Source organism: Lutra lutra, chromosome 1, assembly GCF_902655055.1.
Source record: "Lutra lutra chromosome 1, mLutLut1.2, whole genome shotgun sequence".
Taxonomy (NCBI): Eukaryota; Metazoa; Chordata; class Mammalia; order Carnivora; family Mustelidae; genus Lutra; species Lutra lutra.
The window spans coordinates 144,409,072-144,433,269 of record NC_062278.1 but is presented as its reverse complement, the minus strand read 5'-3'; the positions used below and the strand labels follow the sequence as shown (position 1 = coordinate 144,433,269).

The 24,198-nt window shown below is 35.9% G+C and overlaps 1 protein-coding gene across 4 annotated transcripts in view; it reads left to right on the top strand.

Moving 5' to 3' along the window:
* NGLY1 (N-glycanase 1) overlaps positions 1-23,931 on the top strand; it is a 58,662-nt gene extending 34,731 nt beyond the window's left edge. For 3 of the 4 annotated variants that reach the window (XM_047738379.1, XM_047738384.1, XM_047738393.1), the window contains 8 exons: positions 306-528; positions 3,172-3,293; positions 4,507-4,652; positions 6,908-7,018; positions 8,280-8,444; positions 12,352-12,537; positions 19,873-20,050; positions 20,419-23,931. In XM_047738379.1, coding sequence (XP_047594335.1) covers positions 306-528; positions 3,172-3,293; positions 4,507-4,652; positions 6,908-7,018; positions 8,280-8,444; positions 12,352-12,537; positions 19,873-20,050; positions 20,419-20,594 — 1,307 coding nt within the window. In that variant the 3' untranslated portion in view covers positions 20,595-23,931. The remainder of the gene's footprint in view (positions 1-305; positions 529-3,171; positions 3,294-4,506; positions 4,653-6,907; positions 7,019-8,279; positions 8,445-12,351; positions 12,538-19,872; positions 20,051-20,418) is intronic. The other variant, XM_047738401.1, reaches the window with a different exon arrangement.
* Positions 23,932-24,198: the final 267 nt, after the last annotated feature.

Genomic DNA, 24,198 nt, shown 5'->3' with positions numbered 1-24,198 from the left:
TCCCTGTGTTTCAAGATCAACTACATATTGACCACAGTTCCCTGAGAGGTTGCTGTGTTCAGTTCACTTGTTAGTGGATGATGTTGATTAGAGGTTACAGAGTGGTAAATGTCCTGCCCCTGTAAATGTACAGTGTATTTGGTTCACAATATGCTGACAGTTCTTTTCTTGCATCAGATTTGAGAAAACCTTTTAGATCTTATATTTTCATTTATTTTGGCTCCATATTCGAGAATAAAGTATGTATGTGTATTTTTAGTTTTCATCAGCTTTAGATCTTACTTGGCTCTGTTTTAACTTCTCAGGTACTAATGTAAGTGATGAGGATTTTCTTCTGCTGGAGCTTTTACACTGGTTTAAGGAAGAATTTTTTCAATGGGTGAATGACATTTTGTGCAGCAAATGTGGAGGCCAGACTAAGTCTAGAGGTGAATCACTATTCCCCAATGATGATGAGATGAAGTGGGGTGCAAACAGAGTAGAAGATCATTACTGCAGTGCATGCCAGTTCAGCAATCGATTCCCAAGGTGGGTGTCCACGGGACAGTAAAGTTAGATTCCATTATTCCTTAATGGAATGGTTAGAAAAGAATTTTTGTTGGATGAACTCTTCAATTATTAGAAATACATTCCTCTAGGACAGAGGTCAGCAAGCTGTGGCTGACAGGCTAAACCCAGCCTACATCCTATTTTTGTAAATAAAGTTTTATTGGAACACATTTATGCTGATTTATGTATTTATGATCTATAACTCTTTACATTCCAGTGGCAGGGTTGAATACTGGCAGCAGAGGCCATATGGCCTGCAAAGTCTAAAGTAATTACTGCCTTTTTATAGGAAACATATGTTTATTCTTGCTCTGGAATATAAATTGAGTATAGTCTTAGCACTTTTAATGTAACTTTTGTATTAATCTTTATTTATATAACTTTAACTTTCTGATAACTTTAATAATGATTGATAGCACATAAAAATAACACTAGCAACATTAATAATAATACTGATAAATTGTGTCACTAAAGACAATGCTGTACTTAAAATAATCATCAGATGGTAATATGGAAGGTAGAAGTATAATACCATCTTGCTGTTTTCTTTTTAACAACAGAATTTTGTTTTAATCAGGTGCCTCCCCTGCTCAACCTAACATATCCTCATTACCTAAATTTTAAACTAAAAAAGTTTGAACTTTTCAGTTAACTTTTTTCATCCTTTAATTCACAAGCCTCTTACCAGTATTTTTTTAAATTGACAATACTTACAAATGTTGATTGTATCACTGGCCAGGAAAAGATACCAAGTATTTGAAATCCCTAATTTTTGGAGCTTAAGGACTCAGTTGTGGGGCGCCTGGGTGGCTCAGTGGGTTAAGCCGCTGCCTTCGGCTCAGGTCATGATCCCAGGTCCTGGGTACGAGCCCCACATCGGGTTCTCTGCTCACCAGGGAGCCTGCTTCCTCCTCTCTCTCTGCCTGCCTCTCTGCTTACTTGTGATTTCTCTCTGTCAAATAAATAAATAAAATCTTTTAAAAAAAAAAAAAAAGGACTCAGTTGTGTCCTAACTAGGAACCAGCCCTGTGGAATATACAGAATCTTGTATCTATGAATGACATAGAATTAATTCAGGTTATTTCTTCAGTCAGCATACATTTGCCACAGGCACTTTGCAAAGATTGGAAGGTAAAAAATAATAATTAAATATCTTTCCTCATAAACTTTCTAGGCCATTAGATATAAACTGATAATGCAGTGTGGAGGGGGCACAGGCTAACAAAGATATTTACTGTTTTCCTTTCTACTTGTTTGCTTGTTAACTGTTAATTTGTTAATGTTAACTTGTTTAACTATGTATAGAGTTGGGATGATGAACACTATTAATTATAGGCTAAGTTGATCATTCAACTGATACAAATAGTATATAGAAGAGGCATAGGATGCTCTAATTCTGTGGTTATTACTTCATATAAATTTACATCTTTTTTCAATTACTTAACTACTTAATTTTAAATTCATTTAATTTAGCTAGTTTAAACAACAGCGTCTACTTAAGACAAACTTGTCATTGTCGAGCCAGTTTATTCACGTAATGGCTTCCTTCCACAAGCTCACAGCCAGCATCTCTACTCAGCTAGGGCCCATTTCTTGTTTAGCTTTATCAACCAAGATCCTCCTCAACACAGTATGCAAAGTTTGGTGTTCTCCAATTTATGATAATTTGATAATTGGAGTACCTTTTTAAAACATTGTTGCAAACATCTTTCAAAAAACAACTTCCAAATTAGCAAGCACCTTTAAGGAGTTAAGAAGGGAAAAAAAAATCAATCAAAAATATCATTAGAAGGATGCCTAGGTGGCTCAGTTGGTTTAAGTGTCTGCCTTTGGCTCAAGTCATGATCCCAGAGTCCTGGGATCACATCCTGAACTGGGCTCCTTCCCTAGCAGGGAGCCTGCTTCTCCCTCTGCCTGCTGCTCCCTCTGCTTGTGTGCTCACTCGCTTGCTTTCTCTCTCTCTGACAAAGTCTTAAAAAAAAAATCATTAGACAGAAAAGTAGTATTTTAAGTAGAATTGAGTTCAACTTAGTTTTTAAAATTTTTATTAAGTTGTTTACCTTTTAGATGCATGAGCTAATTATACCACTTATTAGAATAATATCAATGCTTTAAGCAGATTTTCTAGAGAATCTCTTCCTATCCAAATCTAATCTGCCCTTCAAGGCCCAGTTTAAATACAAGCTGTCCTCCCAACCACTCTCAATCTGACCTAATGTATGGTTTTGTCACATTCTGCCATGTATTAGTTTTTGTGTTAATTTCTTCTTCCTCTAAGGCCTGTAAACTCCTTGAAGGCTGTACCACTGTTTAATCATTTTCATTAAAGCTTCTATTAACAATATTAATTAAATTAACATAATTAACAAAAGTAACAAAAAATTAACAAAAGTAACCAAAAAGCTTCTGTTAATAATAATATATTCTTGGCTCTATAATCACTGTCTAAGAATGTGAAATGAAGCTAATATAATATTGTATGTCAAATATATTTCAATTTAAAATAATTTTTAAAAATATAAAATAAGAAATATTACTGTTTAGCACAGAGGTAATAAAAAATGTTTAAAATTCTTTATTTTGTTAATGAATCAAAGCTTTTTTATGATTATTTTAAAACAGATATAATAACCCTGAGAAACTTTTGGAAACAAGATGTGGACGGTGTGGCGAGTGGGCCAATTGTTTTACACTGTGCTGCCGAGCCTTAGGGTTTGAAGCTCGCTATGTTTGGGATTACACAGGTACAGAACATGGTGTGATCAGAGCAATAGGGCTGTGCAGACTTTAATATTGGGTTTACAGTCTGGGCTCATCATTTTCTGTCTGTTACTCTCTGGCCTTGTCATTCTGAGTTTCCATTTGCCTTCTGTAAAATAAGAATATCAACCTCGAGTTTTTTATGGGAAATCTCTAGATTTTTGTAGTACACTTACATTTTGCTGGGCACTTTAAACATGACAATATAAACATTCTTTTATAAACAGTTTACCATGACACTTTAAATGATGCTTTTTCTGTATGAATAATAACATGTAATATGCTCTAGAAATCTTTGTTTTGATAGCGTAAAAGGTGTAGTAAGCTTAAATCTCAGTATACAAAAAGGGTAATAAAAACCATGTGAAATTTTTATTGTCCTTATTTAGAAATGACTCTTCTCGGGACACCTGGGTGGCTCAGTTGGTTAAGCAGCTGCCTTCGGCTCAGGTCATGATCCCAGCGTCCTGGGATCGAGTCCCGCATCGGGCTCCTTGCTCGGCAGGGAGCCAGCTTCTCCCTCTGCCTCTGCCTGCCATTCTGTCTGCCTGCGCTCACTCTCTCTCCCTCTCTCTCTGACAAATTTAAAAAAAAAAAAAAAATCTTAAAAAAAAAAAAAAAGAAATGACTCTTCTCATCTACATATTTAAAAGTTGTTTCCCTTGTCAGAATTTTACTTGTGTTTCTATTGTTTTTTAAGATAAAATGAAACCTTCACTTAAGAATTACTGTTCTCTTACAATCAAATATAGAACATCAGTAACCAGAGATCCTTTGTTAGACCTCCTACTGGTTTGGGTCTTACAGGGCAAAAGAGACTGCAGTTTCAAAAGTGTCATTAGCTCCTTCATATTAGCAAAGACAGCCTGATATTTTTGATGCCGTTGTTCAATATATTCACCTTTTTAGAGTTAGAGCTCACATTATTTTTAATTAAGCTTAAAACTGACCGCATTAAAGGACATAGTCCAAAAACATTTTTAAGGATTTCAAAGAGACAAAAAAAATTTAAACAAGTATGCTAAGAGTCTTGTGTGCCACAAAATGCTCTGACCTATTAACTAAAATTTAGACCCTTACAAATTCTTCTGTGATCCTTATCTTTAGAGTTTGTGGATAGTTGTTGGAAATAATTCTGTTTTTATAAACTTAACTTTTATTTCCTTTCTTTCTGTTGCTCTCTTGTGTCTTGAGTAGACCATGTCTGGACAGAAGTCTATTCTCCTTCTCAGCAGCGGTGGCTGCACTGTGACGCCTGTGAAGATGTCTGTGATAAGCCACTCCTTTATGAAATTGGGTGGGGCAAGAAGCTTTCCTATGTCATTGCATTTTCTAAGGATGAGGTAAGGCATAAGTGCAAAAGTTATATTCTGAGAATGAAATATTTCTTTCAGACAGCTTTTGAAGGTATAATTGACATATAAGAACCAGCTTATATTGAAAATAAATAATTTAATAAATTTTGTCATTTGTGTACACCCATGAAATTACCTTTATAGTCAAGATAGTGAACTTACGGGGCGCCTGGGTGGCTCAGCGGGTTAGGCCTCTGCCTTCAGCTCAGGTCATGATCTCAGGGTCCTGGGATCTAGCCCCGCATCAGCTCCCTGCTTGGCGGGGAACCTGCTTCCCCCTCTCTCTCTGCCTGCCTCTCTGCTTACTTGTGATCTCTCTCTCGGTGTCAAATAAATAAAATCTTAAAAAAAAAAAAAAAAAGATAGTGAACTTGCTCACTATCCCTGTAAGTTTTCTTATCTCCTTTGTTATCCCTCCTTACCCCTCTCTAGGCAACCATGCATCTGCTTTCTTTCACATATATGAATCTGCATATCCAGAGTTTTATATAAAATGAAATCATACAGTGTATGTTCTTTTTGGTGAGCGTGGTCTGGTTTCTTTTACTCGGCATAATAATTTTGAGATTCATCCATGTTATTCTTATGTATCAATAATTATTTGGGGGCACCTGGGTGGTTCAGTCAGTTAAGCATCTGCTTTTGAGTCAAGTCATAATCTGAGGGTCCAGGGTTGGAGCCCCGTGTCCAGCTCCCTGCTCAGTGGGGAGCCTGCTTCTCCCCTTCTCACTCCCCTTCACCTCCCTAACTCATGTTCTCTCTTGCTCCCTCCACTCCCTGTCTTTCAAAATAAATTTTTAAAGTCATAAAAAAAATTGTTTTTAATACTGAATATTCCATTGTATGCATATACCATAGTTTGTTTATCCATTCACCTGTTGATGGGCATTTGGGTAATTTCCAGTTTTTTATTATTTCTATTTCAAATAAAGTTACTGTAAATATTTATGCACAAGTCTTTATAGCACCATATGCTGTCTTTTCTCTTTGGTAAATGCCTAGAAGTAGAATGACTGGATCATATGGTAGGTGTATGTTTAACTTTTTAAGAAACTGCTAAACTTAAAAAAAAAGAAAGAAAGAAGGAAAAAGAAACTGCTAAACTCTTTTCCAAAGTCATATGCCATTTCATATTCTCACCAGCAGTATGTGAGAGTTCCCAGTTTCTCTATATGCTTGCTAACTTCTATATCCTTAGTATGGTCATCTGGTTTTGTTTTTTGTTGTTGTTGTCGCTTTTGTTGTTGTTGTTGTTTTAATTTTAGCCTTCTTAGTAGATGTGAGGTGATATCTCATTGTGGTTTTCATTTGCATTTCCCTAATGACATATTACTGAGTATCTTCTTATGTGCTAATTTGCCATGCATAGTCTTCTTTGCCCATTTTTTAAAAATTGGATTGTTCATTTCCTTATTGTTGAATTTTGAGAATTCTTCATATATTCTGCATACAAGTCATTTTCCAGATAGATGCTTTGCAAAGATTTTCTCCTTGTTGTTGGTGTGTCTTTTCATTCTGTCAGTGACTATTGAAGAGACATAATTGATAATGTTCAGTTAATTTGTTCTTTCAGGGATTGTGCTTTTTTTCTTTTTTAAATGGGGTATAACAGACATATAGTTGCATGTGTACAACATAATGATTCAGTATTCGTATAGATGGTGAAATGATGGGTTGTGCTTTTTGACGTATCTAAGAAATTTTTGCGTAGCCCAAGCCACAATGATTTTATCCTGTGTTTTCTTTTGAAAGTTTTATATTTTCGGTTTTACATTTGGGTCTGTCATCCATTTTGAGTTAATTTTTGTATATAGTCCACTGTGTGGGTTAAAGTTCATTGTTTTCCTTTAGAATAACAAGTTGCCCTAGCATCATTTGTTGAAAATGTTCTCTTTTTTCCATTAAATTGTCTTTGTACCTTTGTCACAAATTAGTTCTTTAATGTAAATTTAATACAATAAAAATGGAACAAGGTTTTATTTGTTTAATTTTATGAAATCAACTTTGTAAATAAGTTTTAAAAAACTAAATGTTCTGGAAATCTCATTTTATCACAGGCTTTCCTGAAAGTGTACCTCTTAGGAAAATAAATAAAAAGCATATTCTTTTTTTTAATAGGTTTTAAAATTTAAACAAAGGATAGCATTTAAAAAAACTATTTAAGAATTATATACATTCTAGGTAGTTAGCAAATTAAGGTTGATGGTTGTATTCTTGTTAAATGCTGTATTCTGTAATTTGAGGTGGTTGATGTCACTTGGCGATATTCTTGTAAACATGATGAGGTAATCTCCCGAAGAACTGAGGTTAAAGAAGAATTACTTCGAGAAACTATTAATGGACTTAATAAACAGGTATGAGCACTTGGCATTTTTGAGAGGACATTTAAAGTTTTTATAGAATCAGGAATGGCCAGTTTTTAACCCATTGAAACTCTGAGAGTAGCAGCATTATTTTGCAAGCAAAATTATTCTAATATGTTAAATGGTTTTTTGTTCATTGAAAACTTTGAGGTCTTATTTTAAATACCATGGCTTTTTTGTGTATTCAGTTATCGTAACATCTCTTTCCAAAGTTTAGTGAAACAAAATTTCAGTGTATGTAATACTAGACATAAAAAGTATGTTTTTATTTTTCAAAGAAATTGTGTCTTGAATATAATTATAACATTTCTCCAAGAATGGAAATTTTTGAAATAAGGCACAGGAAATTGTTAATAGTGACTCTTCTGGAAAAAGGCACTAGAGGTTCAAAAAGGAAGATTCGGTTTTTATTTAATATCCCTTTGGTAGTATTGAAATTTTTTACTATTATACATGTGTGGAGTTTTTTATGATTTAAAAGCCAAACCACTAATTTTGCTTCTGGCAAGCAGTTAGGATAGGGCAGATCCCCTTAACCCAGTGATTGAGTTTCAAGGTGAAGTGTCTTTGGGTCTGTTTGGAATTTCACCTTCTAATATACGGCCCTTGAGCCTCTCACCTTGAGAGGCTTTGAACTCCAGCTGATTTAGTCCGCCGTACTGTGATAATGTAAAAATTTTGCTGTGTTTTTCAGCACGTAAAATATCATTTCATGGTTTCTTTCTCACCCTCTTTGGCTCAGACCAGTTAATAATTGGCAAATGCCTGGAAGGGAAGGAAGTGGAGTATGTTCAGTTGACCACAATTCATTTCTTTCTTTGGGATCTTAGCTTGTTTAGCTCTGGTTACCTTGGTAGCTTTCTGTTGTATTTAAACAGGTGTTTGTACATGTGTGCCTGCATATAATGTTTTGCCCAGCTTTTGCTACCTTTCTTTGGTAGGATAGTTGGTCTGACACAGCTAGTCTATCATAGCTGGAAGCAGAAGTTGCTACCTCCATTTTAAAATCTAGGACAATAAAGGTCATAAAGAGTTGGCTATGGATGTCAAACTATTTCTTTACACAAAATTTGTAAAATTATTTTAAGTTTTCCACATTGTCTTACATTCCAAATAACTACATGTGAACAAAAAGTTGGTTATGTCTTTCAAGATCCCATTAAAATACAAATGTTTTATGTATATTCTTTCTTAGAGGCGGACCTCTACATTTCCCTAATCTTAATGACTTCTTTTAAAATATGAATTACAGAGGCAAATATCTCTGTCAGAAAACAGAAGAAAAGAACTTCTCCAGAGGATTATTGTGGAGCTTGTTGAATTTATATCTCCCAAAACCCCTAAACCTGGAGAACTTGGTGGAAGAATATCTGGGTCAGTGGCTTGGAGAGTAGCCCGCGGTGAAATGGGTCTAGAGGTATTTAATTCTAATCTTCTCTATTGCTTCCAGTACTGTGCTCTTTGCTTATAGAAAAATGCATTGGGCATGACCTTTTTTTTTTTTTTTTTAAAGATTTTATTTATTCATTTTGTAGAGCACAAGCAAGGGGAGCTGCAGGCAGAGGGAGAGGGAGAAGCAGGCTCTCTGCTGAGCAGGGAACCTAAGGCAGGGCTCTATCCTAGGACCCTGGGATCATGACCTGAGCCAAAGGCAGACACTTAAGCTGCTGAGCCACCCAGGTGCCCCAGGCCATGACCTTCCAATGAACTTTTTAGAGTAATTATTGAAAAACACAAACATTTGAAAGAACCAGTAATTGATTGGCATAGTATATCCACATGCAGTAGTTAGCAAGGCATTTTAAAATAACATTTTTCTATGTTTTCAGTAGAGTGTAACTGTTACTGAAGTACGTACAGAAAAATTCACAAATTATAAATGTAGAGCTTACCAGATTTCCATATTGAGCACCCACATAACCACCAACCAGCCTGAGGAATAGGCCACCAGAATCCAAGGAATAACCATCCGTTCCCTTACAGTCACTTCTGCCACCACTAAGAATAACCATTATTGTGGCTTCTAACATCATAGATTAGTATTGCCTGTTATTGTGCTTTATGTAACTGGAATTGTACCATACATACTCATGTGAATACTTTTTTCTCAACATTATTTTATGAAATTCAAAATTGATGCTGCAGTTTTGTTTTGTTTTTTTTGTTACTGCTTTTTTATGGCATGTTTATTCTCATTGCTCTATAATATTCCATTGTATAAATGTAATTTATCCATGCCACCTTTGGTGGATATTTGGGCTGTTTCTGGGTTTTGACTGTTAAAAATCATACTGCTGTAGACAATTTATACACATTTTAGGTGAATGTATTTATCCGTTTGAGTTAGGTATATACCTAGGAGTGGAATTGCTAGGTGGTCGAGTAGGAGCTAGGAGTGTGTTCAGCCTTGGTGAATACTGCCAAGCAGCTTTCCCCAGTGGTTTTGCCAGTTTACACTCTCACCAGCAGTTTATGAGAATTTTCCACATCTTTACCTGTAGTTGGTATTGTCTTTTTCATTTTAGCAGTTGGTAGTATGTAGTAGTAGTATTACATTATGTATGTAGTAGTATTACATTATGATTTTACTTTGCATTTTGGTGATGACTAATGAAGTTGAATGTCTGTTCCTTAAATTTTGGATATCCTCTTTTGGGAAATGCCTGTTCAAGTTTTTCAAAATAAGATTTTATACGTTTTAGAGGAACTTGCTTACCTGTTTTCATATATATATATATATATATATATATATATATATATATATACACACACACACACACACACACACACACACACACACACAGTACCGTGAGAAAAATAATAGACTCTGGGTAATTTAGTGGATGAAAGTGTTTATTTCTTATATACTTATTATATACATCTCATATTAGCTAGAAATTATCATCTCTGGTGTGATTACTATTGTCAAATTTATATTAAGACATTATGTCTTGATTAATGACCCAAAATTAAATAATGAACAGAGGAAATATGCCTTTATTAGGGGCTAGGTGAAAAACAATGTGCTCTGTAATGGATATTAAGGAAGTACAGTAGACCTGTCCCTTGCCCTTAGGGAATTCAAAGTCGATCACTACTGAGTATTTTATATAAATGTCTAAGAAGATATGTAATGAAAAATGCTTAGATGGAAGACCCATCACTGTATCATATCAGAATTCCAAATAAATTAGAGTTTTATATCTACTTTTTCTAAATTTGCCATTATTGCCGCTCATTTCTCCAATAAAAGAATATGTCCAAAATGGGTGAATTATCCCCAGTAAACTTTATGTTTGCTTTTTAATTTATTTCATCATCTTTAAGAGACAGTTGAAAGAGTTGGTTCAGCCACAGAATTACAAGATCTAAATTCAACAGATAATTCAAATCACTGCTGATGCAGTGCAAGTTACAAGTTTAAATCTAAATGAAGCCAGTTTAAAAGAGCTAATTTAATTCACAGCTGTGTTCAGTTTAAATAAAACATCGATATTAGGTCTTCATTCTTTTTTCTTTTTATGGACGGATATGCTTCCTCTTGTATGGCATGTAAGTTGATTAAACTTTAAAAATATGAATTGGGTCATATGCCCAGATTGTCTTCCCTTTTGAAATTTCTTTTTAAATTTCCCAGTTACTGGAGACCATTACAGACATGGATTTAAAAAATCATTTTCCTCTTTAGAAGTAGATATTTATTTTAAAAGTAAATTGAAAGACAGCTATGCTCACCACTATACCACCAACACTTTAAGAGTAAATTGAATAATAAAAAATTTTAGTCTTAAAAAATGATGAAACTGTACCTTGAAATCATTTGGAAAAAGAGGGAAACGGTGATATTATTTCTGGAGAGAAAAGTTTTATCTTAATCTTAGATTTAAAAGATTTTATGAGGGCTACCTGGCTGGCTGTGTCAGTTGAGCATCCAACTCTTGATTTCTGTTCAGGCCATGAACTCAGGGTTGTGAGATCAAGCTCCACATCAGGCTCTGCCTCAGTGCAGAGTTTGTTTGTCCCTCTCCCTCTGCTCCTCCCACCACCTACTTGCTCTCTCTAATAAAAAAATAAAATCGGGGCGCCTGGGTGGCTCAGTGGGTTAAAGCCTCTGCCTTTGGCTCAGATCATGATCCCAGGGTCCTGGGATCGAGCCCCACATCAGGCTCTCTGCTCAGCAGGGAGCCTGCTTCCTCCTCTCTCTCTGCCTGCCTCTCTGCCTACTTGTGATCTCTGTCAAATAAATAAACAAAATCTTTAAAAAAAAATAAAAAATAAAAAAATAAAATCTTTAAAAAAACAGAAGATTTTGCGAAATATTAATGTTGTTCTTACTCCAGATTATTCAGTTGCATATATGATTATGTTCAGTAGCATAAATATCTATCTTTTCCCTTTGGTAACTAGTTATCCTTTTTATTGAGTAGATAATGCTACTTTTAAATTTTATTTCCATTTGGTTTATGTCGATACCGTAAAATACATTTATTAAGGTTTTATTTATTTACCTGACAGAAAGATAGCACGAGTAGGCGGAGTGGCAGGCAGAGGGAGAGGGAGAAGCAGGCTCTCCACCAAGAAGGGAGCCCGATGCGGGACTTGATCCCACATTGGGATCATGACCTGAGCCGAAGGCAGCCATCCAACTGACTGAGCCACCCAGGTGCCCCAGTACCCTAGAATATATTTGATAAAGAGGAAAAGAACTGGGAAGTTTTGTTACACACTTGGTCATTCATGATTATAAACCATTTTCTAAAAATAAGCTGCTTTTTTTCTTTACCTGTTTGACAGTAATATCAAGTAATATCACAGTTTCCACTGGGGAATTATCTTTTTCATACATTTAATGTTACTATTTTAATAATGCTGACAGTGATGTATACACACACACACACACTTCTTTTGTTTCTAAGATGTTTGATATTCTGCTTATTGATTCTTGTACATTTGAAGTTTTCTTATTGTTTAATACCTAGCACCCAATGTTGCTTTAAGTTGAGGCCAGAAGGATGAGAAAGAACCAAGTATATGGAAAGTAGAAAGAAGAGTATGTGTCAGGGACCTGAGCTGGAAGTACCTGGATGGACCTTTTTGAGGAGCTAATGGAAGAGTAACTTGAGATTGATTGGAGGAGTAAGTAGGGAATAGAGCATTTAGAGTACTAGTATAAAGGTTTGGAGTTTAAGTACAGTAGAAGTTGTTGGAGTGAGTTAAGCAAGAAGGTGACATATCTAATTTACCCCAATTTCTAGGAAATCACTTTCATTACTATGTGGAGTCTTCCATTATTTTGAAAAGTAATTCTGCTTTCTTTTTTTAAGAGAAAAGAAACTCTGTTCATTCCCTCTGAAAATGAGAAGATTTCGAAACAACTCCACCTTTGTTATAATATTGTGAAAGATTGTTATGTCCGAGTTTCAAATAATAATCAAACCATTTCTGGATGGGAGAATGGTGTGTGGAAAATGGAATCCATATTCAGAAAAGTTGAAACAGACTGGAACATGGTAATTTCATGCATGAGACTATTTAAAAACTTTGTCATTGTTTAAACAAATGTAGATTGTTTCAGTGAAAACTGTGTGTGTAAAGTGAAAACTGATCTATCAAAAAAACTATGTCTGTAAAGTGAAAACTGATCTATCAAAATTTTACTAATACTCAAACCTGTAAAAGAAAATCCTCCCAACGTTTAATCAAAAGTCCCTAAGAAATTTGTGCATTTGTATCAAGGAAGCATCCATTTTCATTAAAGAGGCTGAAATTAATTCATTCGTGGGGAAAAATAAATGTATGGCCAACTCATGACTAATTTTTGCATGAGTGTATAAAATATAGTGTTATTTAATTCCTTGATAGGTACTTATTGATTACCTACTAAAGCAGGCTACTGGGGACTCTAACATTTAATCTGAAGTCCCAAGAGTTAACTATTTAACACACTTTCATTTAATAAGAATGCAGATGATTGAGCAGCAACATTGGTTATTTCTTCTCCATGCCCTAAAGAATAAAGATACAGATGTTAGGACTAGTAGTTTACTTATATCAACCTGCATTGTCGTCACAGGCTATCTGTTACAAGTAGAAGCTTTGCCTTTAAACTGCCCTCCCCTTAGATACACACCAAAAATGAACACAAAATTATGCACATGACCTCAGTACATCGAACCATATTATTGATAGATTTTCATAGGAGTTCATTAACTTATAGGGAGCTTTTAAAGTTGACTTCCCAAGATTTTTGAGTAGGAAGGGAAGTTTCTCATTTGTAAGACACATTTGCTAGATTTAAAAAGTGAGTCATGGGTTAACAGCTGTTAGTGTTTATGCTTATCACTGTTCTAGGCATTGAATACAGAAGACATACAGAGACAGGATCCCTGCTTTTTTTTCCAGTCATGTTTTTGTTCTACAATTTACCTTGGTGCTTATTTTGGTGATCTTTTTGTATTAAACTAAGAATGGTTTACAACATTATTATAATTGTAGGTTTAGGACTTTTCTTCTTGAGTTGAAGAACATAAAAAATAGAAGAAGATCAAATTGAAAATTTTAAGATGTCTGTATCTGTAATTGACAATATAGTTGATGAGAGCGGACGAACTTCTCAGGAAGACTATCCTTATCCCAAAGATTGTTCTGAACAGAAAGCAGGATAGCATAGCCATGTATCCAAGGACAAAGCTACCCTTCTGAAACTAATGAAAAAGTATGCCCTTCTCCCTCACCAGCAGTGTTAATGGAGAAAGTTAATGGAGAAAATAATGACTTTCTGCAGAAAATTTGGTGTGATGAGAAACAGGTCGATTCTATGTAATATTTCTTCTCTGTCTTACTCATTTGTTCATCAGCAAACATTTATTGAATGTCTGTTAATATCAGGCATTGTTTCAGCTACATGGATAAAAAGATAAAGATACAGTGTCTACCCTCACAGTCTAACAGGGGAAGCCGAAGCATAAACAGCCATCTTACCCATGATGCAGAGTGCTATAATAAGGATATCAGCACATTGCTATGGAAACACTGAGGAGGGAGTAATTAGCTCTGGCTGTGGGAGTTGGGGAAAGCTCCACAGAGCAAGCGACATTTGAGCTGGACGCTGAAGGATGAGTAGGTGTTCATGGAGCAAGAGAACAGCAGAGGAAAGGCATGGAGTACATGGCATGTTTTGGAGTTCTCTAAATAGACCATTGTAGCCAGAGGGTGTATTTATAAGTAAGATTTAAATATTGTAAATGAGATGCGGAGGCCATTAAATAAAAAACAGACTCCCACTCAATTAAAGCTTATGCCTTGATGTACCTATACAGAGGACATCACTTTTAAAATTTGAGTGAATCTGTTTCAAGTTATAATATGAAGAAAATATGAGAATCTTCATTACACTTCCAGAGTCTGATAACTTAGAAGTAATATATTGCCATTGAAACATTGAATTTTCTACCTAGGTCAGTATTTTTAGTTTTATATTAGCATGTTCCCAATTAGAGATTCTCTAGCTCCACTAAATAGAAGAAGCCTATTTCCCACCACACCTTTCCTCAGTAACCTCCAGCGTGGAATCCTGACAGATATCATGCAGCTTACCCTCAGATATTTATTTTTTTTTAAAGATTTTATTTATTTATTTGACAGAGAGAGATCACAAGTAGACGGAGAGGCAGGCAGAGAGAGAGAGAGAGGGAAGCAGGCTTCTTGCTGAGCAGAGAGCCCGATGTGGGACTCGATCCCAGGACCCCGAGATCATGACCTGAGCCGAAGGCAGCAGCCCAACCCACTGAGCCACCCAGGTGCCCCTACCCTCAGATATTTAGAACAGATTCTAGGGCGCCTGGGTGGCTCAGTGGGTTAAGCCTCTGCCTTCGGCTCAGGTCATGATCTCAGGGTCCTGGGATCGAGTCCCGCATCGGGCTCTCTGCTCAGCAGGGAGCCTCTTCCCTCTCTCTCTCTGCCTGCCTCTCTGCCTACTTGTGATCTCTGTCTGTCAAATAAATAAATAAAATCTTTAAAAAAAAAAAAAAAAAAGAACAGATTCTTACTGTCTCAGAGTTAGCCTTCCAGGATTGTGGAGACTTACTAAGTGTTACTATTTGGCAGATACACAGTTCAGTGACGTCTAGTTTGGAAGGAGTATAAAAAGCTGAATCAAAAAGACCACTATATCTTTTAGGAGGCAAATGATAACACCTTGATAAAAGTGTTAATAGCTTCCTAATTAGTCTTCCTGGATCTCACAGTTTTTTTTCCATGCTGTTAAGCCAGAAAAGCATTTCCCAAACCCCAGTCATTACTAAGTGCTCATAGAGTAAGAAAGAGCTCAAGTCTCTTCTGAGTCTGGCCTCTGCTTTCTTCTCTGGCCTTGCCTTGCACCATGCTATCCGCTTGCTCTACGTTGCAGTTGGACTGCCCTTCTGCCTTCTGCACAGAGCCCCTTTTACTTTCCTTTGTGTTAGATTCACTTATTCCTTTGTTTGGAACTGAGTGTAAGCCTCACTCCCTCTAGTCCCAGCTAACTGGATCCATTTCCCCCTTTATTTATCCACTGTTCATGTACCTCTCCTTCATGACATTTATTTAACAAATTTGTGTAAGAATAGATTATTTGTCTCTGTCCTTCCAGAATTGTAAACATTCTCAAAGAAAAGGCTTTGTCTTTTTCTACTCACTTGTACTTTCACTATGCATATATCTAGCATAGTGCCTGATAAATGTTTAGTAAAGATTACTAAATGTAAGAAAAATGTTTGAATGCATATGGCATAAATTCTACACCACCCTCAGACTGTGTAAGACTGTGTAGACTGTCAAAGATGCTCTGTCTTCATTCAGACGATCCCTTGGCATGTTCTTAAGTACTTTGCATTTTTGTAAAGTATCATCTTTGTCACTAGAGTCACTTTAGCACTTTTTGGTGCATGGCATTATGTCAAGAATCGATTCATTTAGTCATTCAGTAAACGTGCATTGTCAGACATTGTGTTTGGCACTTAGATTGTAATGATAAATTAGGAGTCAGGCCTCAAGGTGAGCATAGACTAGTGAAGGAGAAAGACATGTGGGCCCGTTGTTTAGATTAGTGAGATAAGTCCTAGAAGAATATGGGTTTGTTTGTGACTCTAAGGGAAAGAAGACAGAAGGAAGAGCCACTGTGCCTTCTTGAGTCAGAGATGATGACCTTGCAGAGGAAGTAATACCTGAGTAGGCTTTTGGAGAAGGAGGCAAAGGCAGAGTTTCTCAGTGTAAAGACAGAATATAGAAAAAGGGAGCAGGAGATGTAGCATGTGCAAAAGCACTGGGGTGAGAAACACCTAGTATATTCAGGGAAGAGTAAGTTGTAAGGAATATGGGGAAGAAGAATGGGAAGTGAGACTAGAGAGGTGAACAGTGGTCAGGTCCCAAGGACTTTGATTACCTTGCAGTTATGTAACAGGAAACCATGAAAGATTTCAGGCAAGAGAAGGACATGCTCACACTAATGATCCAGAGATAATTACAGAGGCTGCAGATAGAAAAAATATGCATAGTACAGGAAGATGTAAATACAGTGGGGACAGTGAGTAATGTTTGATTGCAGTGATAAAATGGAATAACCAAAAATAAGAATCATGAGCAATACCAGTTTACCAGCATTAAATTAAAATCAATTGAAATGCAACTTGTTTCATTAGATATGTGTAGGAATATGTGCAGAGTGTCTGCTGCACAGTAAACTTAATTAAGCTAATTTTTTTTTTGTTTTTTAACTAGAGTTAATCTTAACAGGCTAAGCAGAAAAGTCATTTTAAGAGCAGAGCAAAGAACAGCTTCAACAGTGCAGTACAAACCAAACTTCCAGAAAACCATAGCAGTGGACAGAAGAGCCTGGCATAGAGTGATCAGAAAATCTTTAAGTGAGGATCTTCTATAGACTGTGAAAAACATAGAGCATAAAGAAGCTCACATGCAAATTGTTCTCAGTTTTGAAAATAGTGGTCACAGCCATAACACAAAGGATAAGTTTCTGTTGTGTCCCTTGTTAGTGGCATAGCTGAGACCTTAAGCCGTACACAGACTGGTCTTATTCTCACCCACACGTTGTGATCTGCCTGTACTGTATGCCTTACACTTGCCAAAAAACGGGCAAGGATGGGTCACTAGAGGGAGGGGGTGGCATACCGTATAGATTTTAGGTCTGTAGGGGTAAAGTCCATGACTTCTGATTTTACTCTTCCTGCTGCTAAAGTAAGGTAGCTCTTGGTAGTCCCCAGAACTGAAAAACCAAACATGTAGAGCTGCACACAGTAAATGATACCAATGAATTAAAAAGCTGACAGGCAAAAATTTGTCTAAGATAACTCAAGAAAATGAGGAACACCTAATAGTAAAAAAAAAAGTTTTTTTTTTTCTCAAGACCAAACAATTGAATATTTAAAAGCTTGTAAAATATTTTTTCTCCTAAATGAATTATAATTACCGGTTCTGTTGCTATTACACATAGGACTATAATTGGTGTTTATAAAAATCTTACTGTTTGGGTACATTTGAGTTACCAGACTGAGTATACATGTTCTTGATAACTTCCACCTCTAAAAATGCTAGGTTAAAATTAGTTGGTTAAAATGGTACAGACGGAATAAATATTGTAAGAAAAAGATGACAGGAATTTTCAGTATCAGTAGAGTCTGTTTTATTTCCATATACTGTTTCTTTAGCCTGAGAGGCCTTTTATTTGCTCGCAATGTGTTTGAATGTTTATTTAAGCATTTAAGAATTCTGTGGTGAATTCTATCCTATCCTTTAGTTTTTTAGTGTCTTAAAAGCTGATGCCTTTATGACTGAAAAATGTATGTTTTAGAATAAGCAACTCTCTCAGACATGTTCAACAGCTATTATAAACCTTGTTATGACAGTTAAAACCACAGTTGTGGCCTAGACCCATGTGGTATAACTAAGACAATTCTGAGGGTAAGCTAGGAATTTGAATTAACCTGACTTGAATCTGTCGTATTTTATACGCCCACTTTTGTGGGGGAGGGGATCATTTGAAACCACTGAGCTCTTAAAAAAGACACAAGACATAAAAAAGCATATACTGAGACATAAATCTAAGTGTAATTGTCTTAAGATTTCTTTTCCCCAGTCTTTGTTTTTTTCAACCACCTTTCTTCCAATAACCCTACTATTTGGCTCATCTTTTACAGTTAATCCCTTTTACTATCCACACCTTTGAAGTAGTAATTATAGGTAATCCATAGATGGCCAGTAGTTTAGGATAGATGGAACCAGTGACTCCCAAGGAGCACTGGTCAATAGCCCCAGGTTCTCCTCACAGACAGGTGTAGGAGGAGCACTGCAATAGGAATGTATGGACATTAGAGGAGGTTACAGTGAGGTTGCCCTGAACTTGAGTGGAGCAGTCGACACTTCCATACATCTAGGTGTGCCATCCCGTACAATCTAAAGAGTTTAAATCATTTTCCTTGGGGAGTGATTGTTTTTAATTGTTGATAACCTCTGGCTCACTGATTCTAAAAACTTTCCAATTAAATTAGCTGACATATTTAACCTGGAAGAAGAACAATAGGTTGTGAAGTGGAATAGAATATCAGTAGAATACTAGCAGTGATTGATTTTTTTTACTTGATGACTAAAAACAGGTAGTAGGACATTTCCATGGCAGATGTGTCATATGGTACTTGTGTTTGTCCTGAGATTTAAGTTAGAGGTTTCTAAAAGAATAGGTTGTGTATGCAGACTTTTAATACTTAAATACTATTTATTAAATCCATACGAATCCCGAGCCTGTGCCCCCAGAAAATGTGTGATTTGGTTAAGATCATACTAAGTTCATCTGATATAAGTTACATTTGGGTGGAGAATTATTGGCAGTTCACAGTGGGGTGAAATTCTGTGAAGGACTGAAAGCTGAGAGTTTGGATTTAAAGCTGGAGCCAGTTGCTTACTGTACATTCTAAACTATGCAAATGTAGGAAGGAAGTGGGTTTTTAAAAATGTTAATTAGGCAGTTGGAGAGAGATGAGCATTAAGTCATGACTATAGTGGTAAGTATGGTATAAATGAGGACAGGTCTTTTTTGAGACTTACTTCAAAGAAATGCATGAGTTACTGTGTGAGTTTGAGCATGAGGGATAAGTGAATAAAGAGTCAGATTCTTAGGGGTTTGAGCCTGGGTGAATGAAGTTACCTGTGCAAGACCAAGGCTGTGATGTCAGTGTTCACGTGCACATTTTCTAGAATGTGGATGAAACTATGAGCGAAGATGAGCCGGAAGCAGCCAATAAACTTGGATGCCTTAAACAGTATACATTTAAAGTGATAAGGGTCTCTGATAGTGAAGGAATGGGAGCATACTTTGTAGAGAGGCAGCATGAATACTACATTTTAAGCCATTACCTAAGAATGACTCAGTTGCCTTCTTGACTTGGATAGCCCATCCCGCTCTGGGAAAGCTTATCTGAAAATCCAGACTTAGAAAAGAAGATAAAGAATAATTGCATTTAAAAGGATTCTTCATTTTCAGCAGGGCTCATCATCAAGTTCATATCTAATAGCTGGACTTATCTAATTGAAAAGAAAATAAGATTTACTAAAATTTGGTTAACATCTACCCCTTAGGGCTATACTTATCGGAGCACCTGTATCCCAAGTATCTTTCTTCCAGAGCAAAATACACTGTAGGGAAAATTGCTGATAAAATGCAAAATGTTAACAGTGAAAATCTCCTCAGTGGGGAAGAAATTAGGTTTTTAATAATCATGACAGTAGGACTGACTATATGTGTTTTCTACACTATTTTATTCTTCATGACAGTTCTTTGTTCTCCTCCTCCTTTGTAGGTGTATTTAGCCCGAAGGGAAGGATCATCTTATGCTTATATTTCCTGGAAGTTGGAGTGTGGGTCAGTTGGCCTAAAAGTAGATAGCATTTCCATTAGAACAAGTAGTCAAACCTTTCAGACTGGAACAATACAGTGGAAATTGCGATCTGAAGCAGCCCAAGTAGAACTGTCAGGCGGTAAGCATTTGAATGGAGAATTAATCATGATGAGTATATTTAATACTCTGAAGAATAATGGTACTTATTTGAGCCTTTCATACCCAAGAGTCATTCATATAACTGCAGAAAAAAAAATTAAAATTAAAATCTCTATAACCTCATTCTAATAGAACTGTTTGTTTTTATTGTGAAACACAAATGGATGAAGAAAAGTCATTTCTTTGTTTCAAAAGACATATTTCCTCTGTAAGGAATAATTTGTATTTATTTTTTTAAGAGTTGATTTTACCTACAGGTTAGGTATAAAATACGTATTCCAAAACTATCTCTTTATATTCTTTAAGTTACTAAAAGCGAAGTGTTAATTATTTTTTTTCCTCCCACAGACAAAACTCTTCGCTCCTATCATGATTTTTCTGGTGCCACTGAAGTTATTTTGGAAGCAGAATTAAGCAGAGGAGATGGTGTTGTTGCTTGGCAACATACCCAGCTGTTTAGACAAAGCTTAAATGACCATGAAGAAAATTGTTTGGAGATAATTATAAAATTCAGTGACCTTTGAGAACCTGAACATTATAGAAAAGCTGGCAATAATCAAGGACTTACCATGTTCTAAAGTAGTCTGTTGGTTCAGTGCATGCTTAGTTGGCAATTTACTACCCTCTGCTAGCATATTTCTTTTGCTGGCTATCCATCATGTACCCCTCATGAAAATATATCTTTATACTATGGACCATAATGAAACCTTGAATCAAAAGCTCCCTTCCATATGTGACTGTAATTTGAAGTAAAGTCTTACTGCCTCAATATGAGATTTTAATCTAAAACTGTAAGTATAATTTTAAAAGTAAAATGAAGGTATTCATGATGAAATGCTATTCTTGATTATGATATAATCTTAAGCTAATAATAGTAATATGTTTTTTGATCAGCTATTAATTTCTTCATAAGTAATTAGATTTCCAAAGATTTTTAATTTTTAATAAATGTGAAAGTATAGTATCTCATGAGTTATAATGCATGAACATTTTTATGATTGTACATACATAGGTATTTAAGAAATAAAATGAATTATTTTGCCTTATATCATTTTAGTGTTTACTTTGGCTAAATAAGAATCTTTAATAAAGGTATGCTAAATATTGAAGACTGTTGGAATAGACGAATGTTAGGAAAACATTTAACATTGACTGTGTATATTCAGAAATACATTATAAATCCATGTGTGGACATTTCAGAATATGCTTTACTTTTGAGTTTACTTTTGAGTATTTCTATCTACCTCACTGAATAAAGATCTGTTCCTGTCTTTGAAACTATGTAACTAGATTCTGTAGTATATGCTAATCAAGAGTTTTTGGTGTGTCCATATAACCTCCCCAGTTGAATTTAGTGAACATTTAAGTATTTGTGTTCAAGCATTGTGATAGCACCAAAGGAGGCAAAGGTTAGAAGGACACAGTTCTGTACTCTCACTCTTTGTGAGGTTCTACAAAGTGAGTTCTTAACTCTTCATACAAAAAAAGTACGTTCTCAGAGATTCTTACCCTGTGCAACTCCATAGGATATTCATGTGCATTTAAAAAAAAAAAAAAAAAGATGCACTAAGATGCTGAACAAAATTCTTATATTTGCTTTTTAATTGTAATCAAACTGTCGATCAGTTTCTTGCTAAAAAGTTACATTTCAAAAAAATTTTCCTGCATCTAAAGGTATGCGTCTTAATATTAAAAAGGTTTCTGGAATTCTCCTGCGCTAATCATAGCTTCATATAGTGGCCAAATACATAAAATTGGAGAGCCTTGACTCTACCTGTCTTGAGGTGTCTGGTATTGGCACAGGAGTATTATGATTGAGCAGGTGGCCCAACCTTCCTAACCTCATGAGAAAACCTAGAGATTGGCAAGCATAAAGATGTAAGAAAAATGTCAATCTCAACTGAATGTACCTCATCTGTGAAAAGAGTACATTCTAATTTTTACTGTGGCAGTAAGCAGAAAAATGATTAGAGTTCAAATGTCTTATTTTTATAGACGTGAAATGTTGAAAAGGAAAAGTGGTTGCACGCTTTTCTTAAGTGTATTCCATGAGAGTCTCAACCCCAAGGGTACCCAATACATAATAATAGATTTTTTTATTACACAGAAAATGTTGGCAGTAGTACAGAAATCACGGAGCAAAGCAATTCTCCGTAACGTATAAAGCTAAGTGCTGGTAAACTGGTAAGGCCAAAGGAATAGGCAAGGAAGGGCTGATAGGAGAGCCCGCCTCAGACCGACACTAGTATCAGAGCACAGTTTATGTAGCCGTCCTTTAGGATCCTCTCGCTTAGAGGCGTACGTGGTGTGCTGTGCTGAGAGTGACTGCCAGGGCAGGGCGGGCTTAACTGCACCACCTTCTGGAAACAGGCTCTGTCTGGTTGAGGAGCTTTCTACTGCCATTGCTCATTGTTTAAAAAGGCTGTTTACTCTGGCTTCAGTTCCGGTCCCATCATGGTAGTTTTACAGCCTGCTTTCTGTTACAGTGAGTTTGGGTAGAGGGTGGTTTAAAAAAGTACTTGTGCTGGAATTCACATTCTCAAGATGAACAAGAAGCTACAACTGATAAAATTGTGAATTTTATCAGTTTGCAAGGAAAAGTGCCTCATGTTGAAGGACGGTTAGAGAACCATTTATCATGGACTTTTGGAAGCGTTGTTGGTGATCATTTCACCCGGAATCCTCACTTTTCACTGAGGAAACTCAAACCCAGAGAAGTTAAATGACCTGTCTAAACAAGGAGTTGCTGTTTTAGTGAGTGTTTCATGAATATAGATACTTCTACAGGAATGTTCAAGTTGAGGTGTTAAAATTGATACTAGAATCAGTGATTTTTCTACCTATAGGTAAACTTTCCTGGAGAACAAATTTATTGTACTTTTATGATGGATTGTCTAGATGTGGTTGCTTTGGTGTTTGTGTAATAATTTTTAAAAGACTTTTTTTCCTCTGTAACAATAAATTGTATGTTGATTTTATAGTCCAAGTGAATACACTCTTCTAAGCTAGTAACTGACTCAGGTGGCATTCCTTCCTTAAACACTCCTGGGGGAAAAAGAACAAGAATAAAGCAACACAAGTCATGATTGGTTTTACCCCACTTAGCCTGTATTACAGTCACATCTTTGTAGGGACCAAAACAGTGCTTTATTTCTAATAAAAGATTTAGAATGGACCTAAGCTAATAATGGTCACCTTTGTAGTGTCTAATGAATGTCAATGACTTCAGTGTCTCATTCGATCATAGTGACCTTGTATGTATTTTGAAACTGAGAGGCTAAGAGGAGCCAGCAGTATTTCATTGCCATTCCCTGTCACTGCAACACCACAAGTAAATACAGACTCAGAAGTTCAGACCTTTCTCCTCTAATTTGCTAAAGACTTGCTCTGAGATCAACACAACTGTAGCAACAACTAGAAATCTGTAAGTAAGCCAGAGAGGGCCTCAGAAGAGCTAAAACAAATATAATGAAGTCTAACCACTAAAGCCCATATTCTTTATTATGAGAGTACATATTGGGTAGTCTCTCAAAATCAAAATTATTTACTGATTTTAAATGTTTAAATTGTTAAAACCATTTTTATTAAAAAATTCAAACTCGACAATAAAGTAAAAGTGCTCCCCACACTACACCTGTTTACAGAAGTAACTGCCAAAATGTTTACATGTGTTTTTCCAGAGATTTCCTAGAAATTCTTATATTCATCCATGTACACGTGCACACAAAATCAGTTTCCATGTATTTGGTTTTTGTCTTTTTATGTAAATGGAAGTGTATTTTTTTTTCTGCTTGTTTTCTTAACAATGTGTCTAAAGAAGTCTTTCCATGGTTGGCAATAAATCTGCCACATTCTTTGTAACTGCCTCTCAATATTCCTTTATCTAGTCCCTTATTTACAGATATTTAAGTTTTTCTCTTTTTTGTTATTTCAAACACTGTGCAGTAAACATCAGTATACATATTTCTTTCACACAGGATATATGCAAAGATGGGCATTTTTTTTTAAGATTTTATTTATTTATTTGACAGAAATCACAAGTAGACAGAGAGGCAGGCAGAGAGAGAGGGGGAAGCAGGCTCCCCGCCGAGCAGAGAGCCCGACGCGGGGCTCGATCCCAGGACCCTG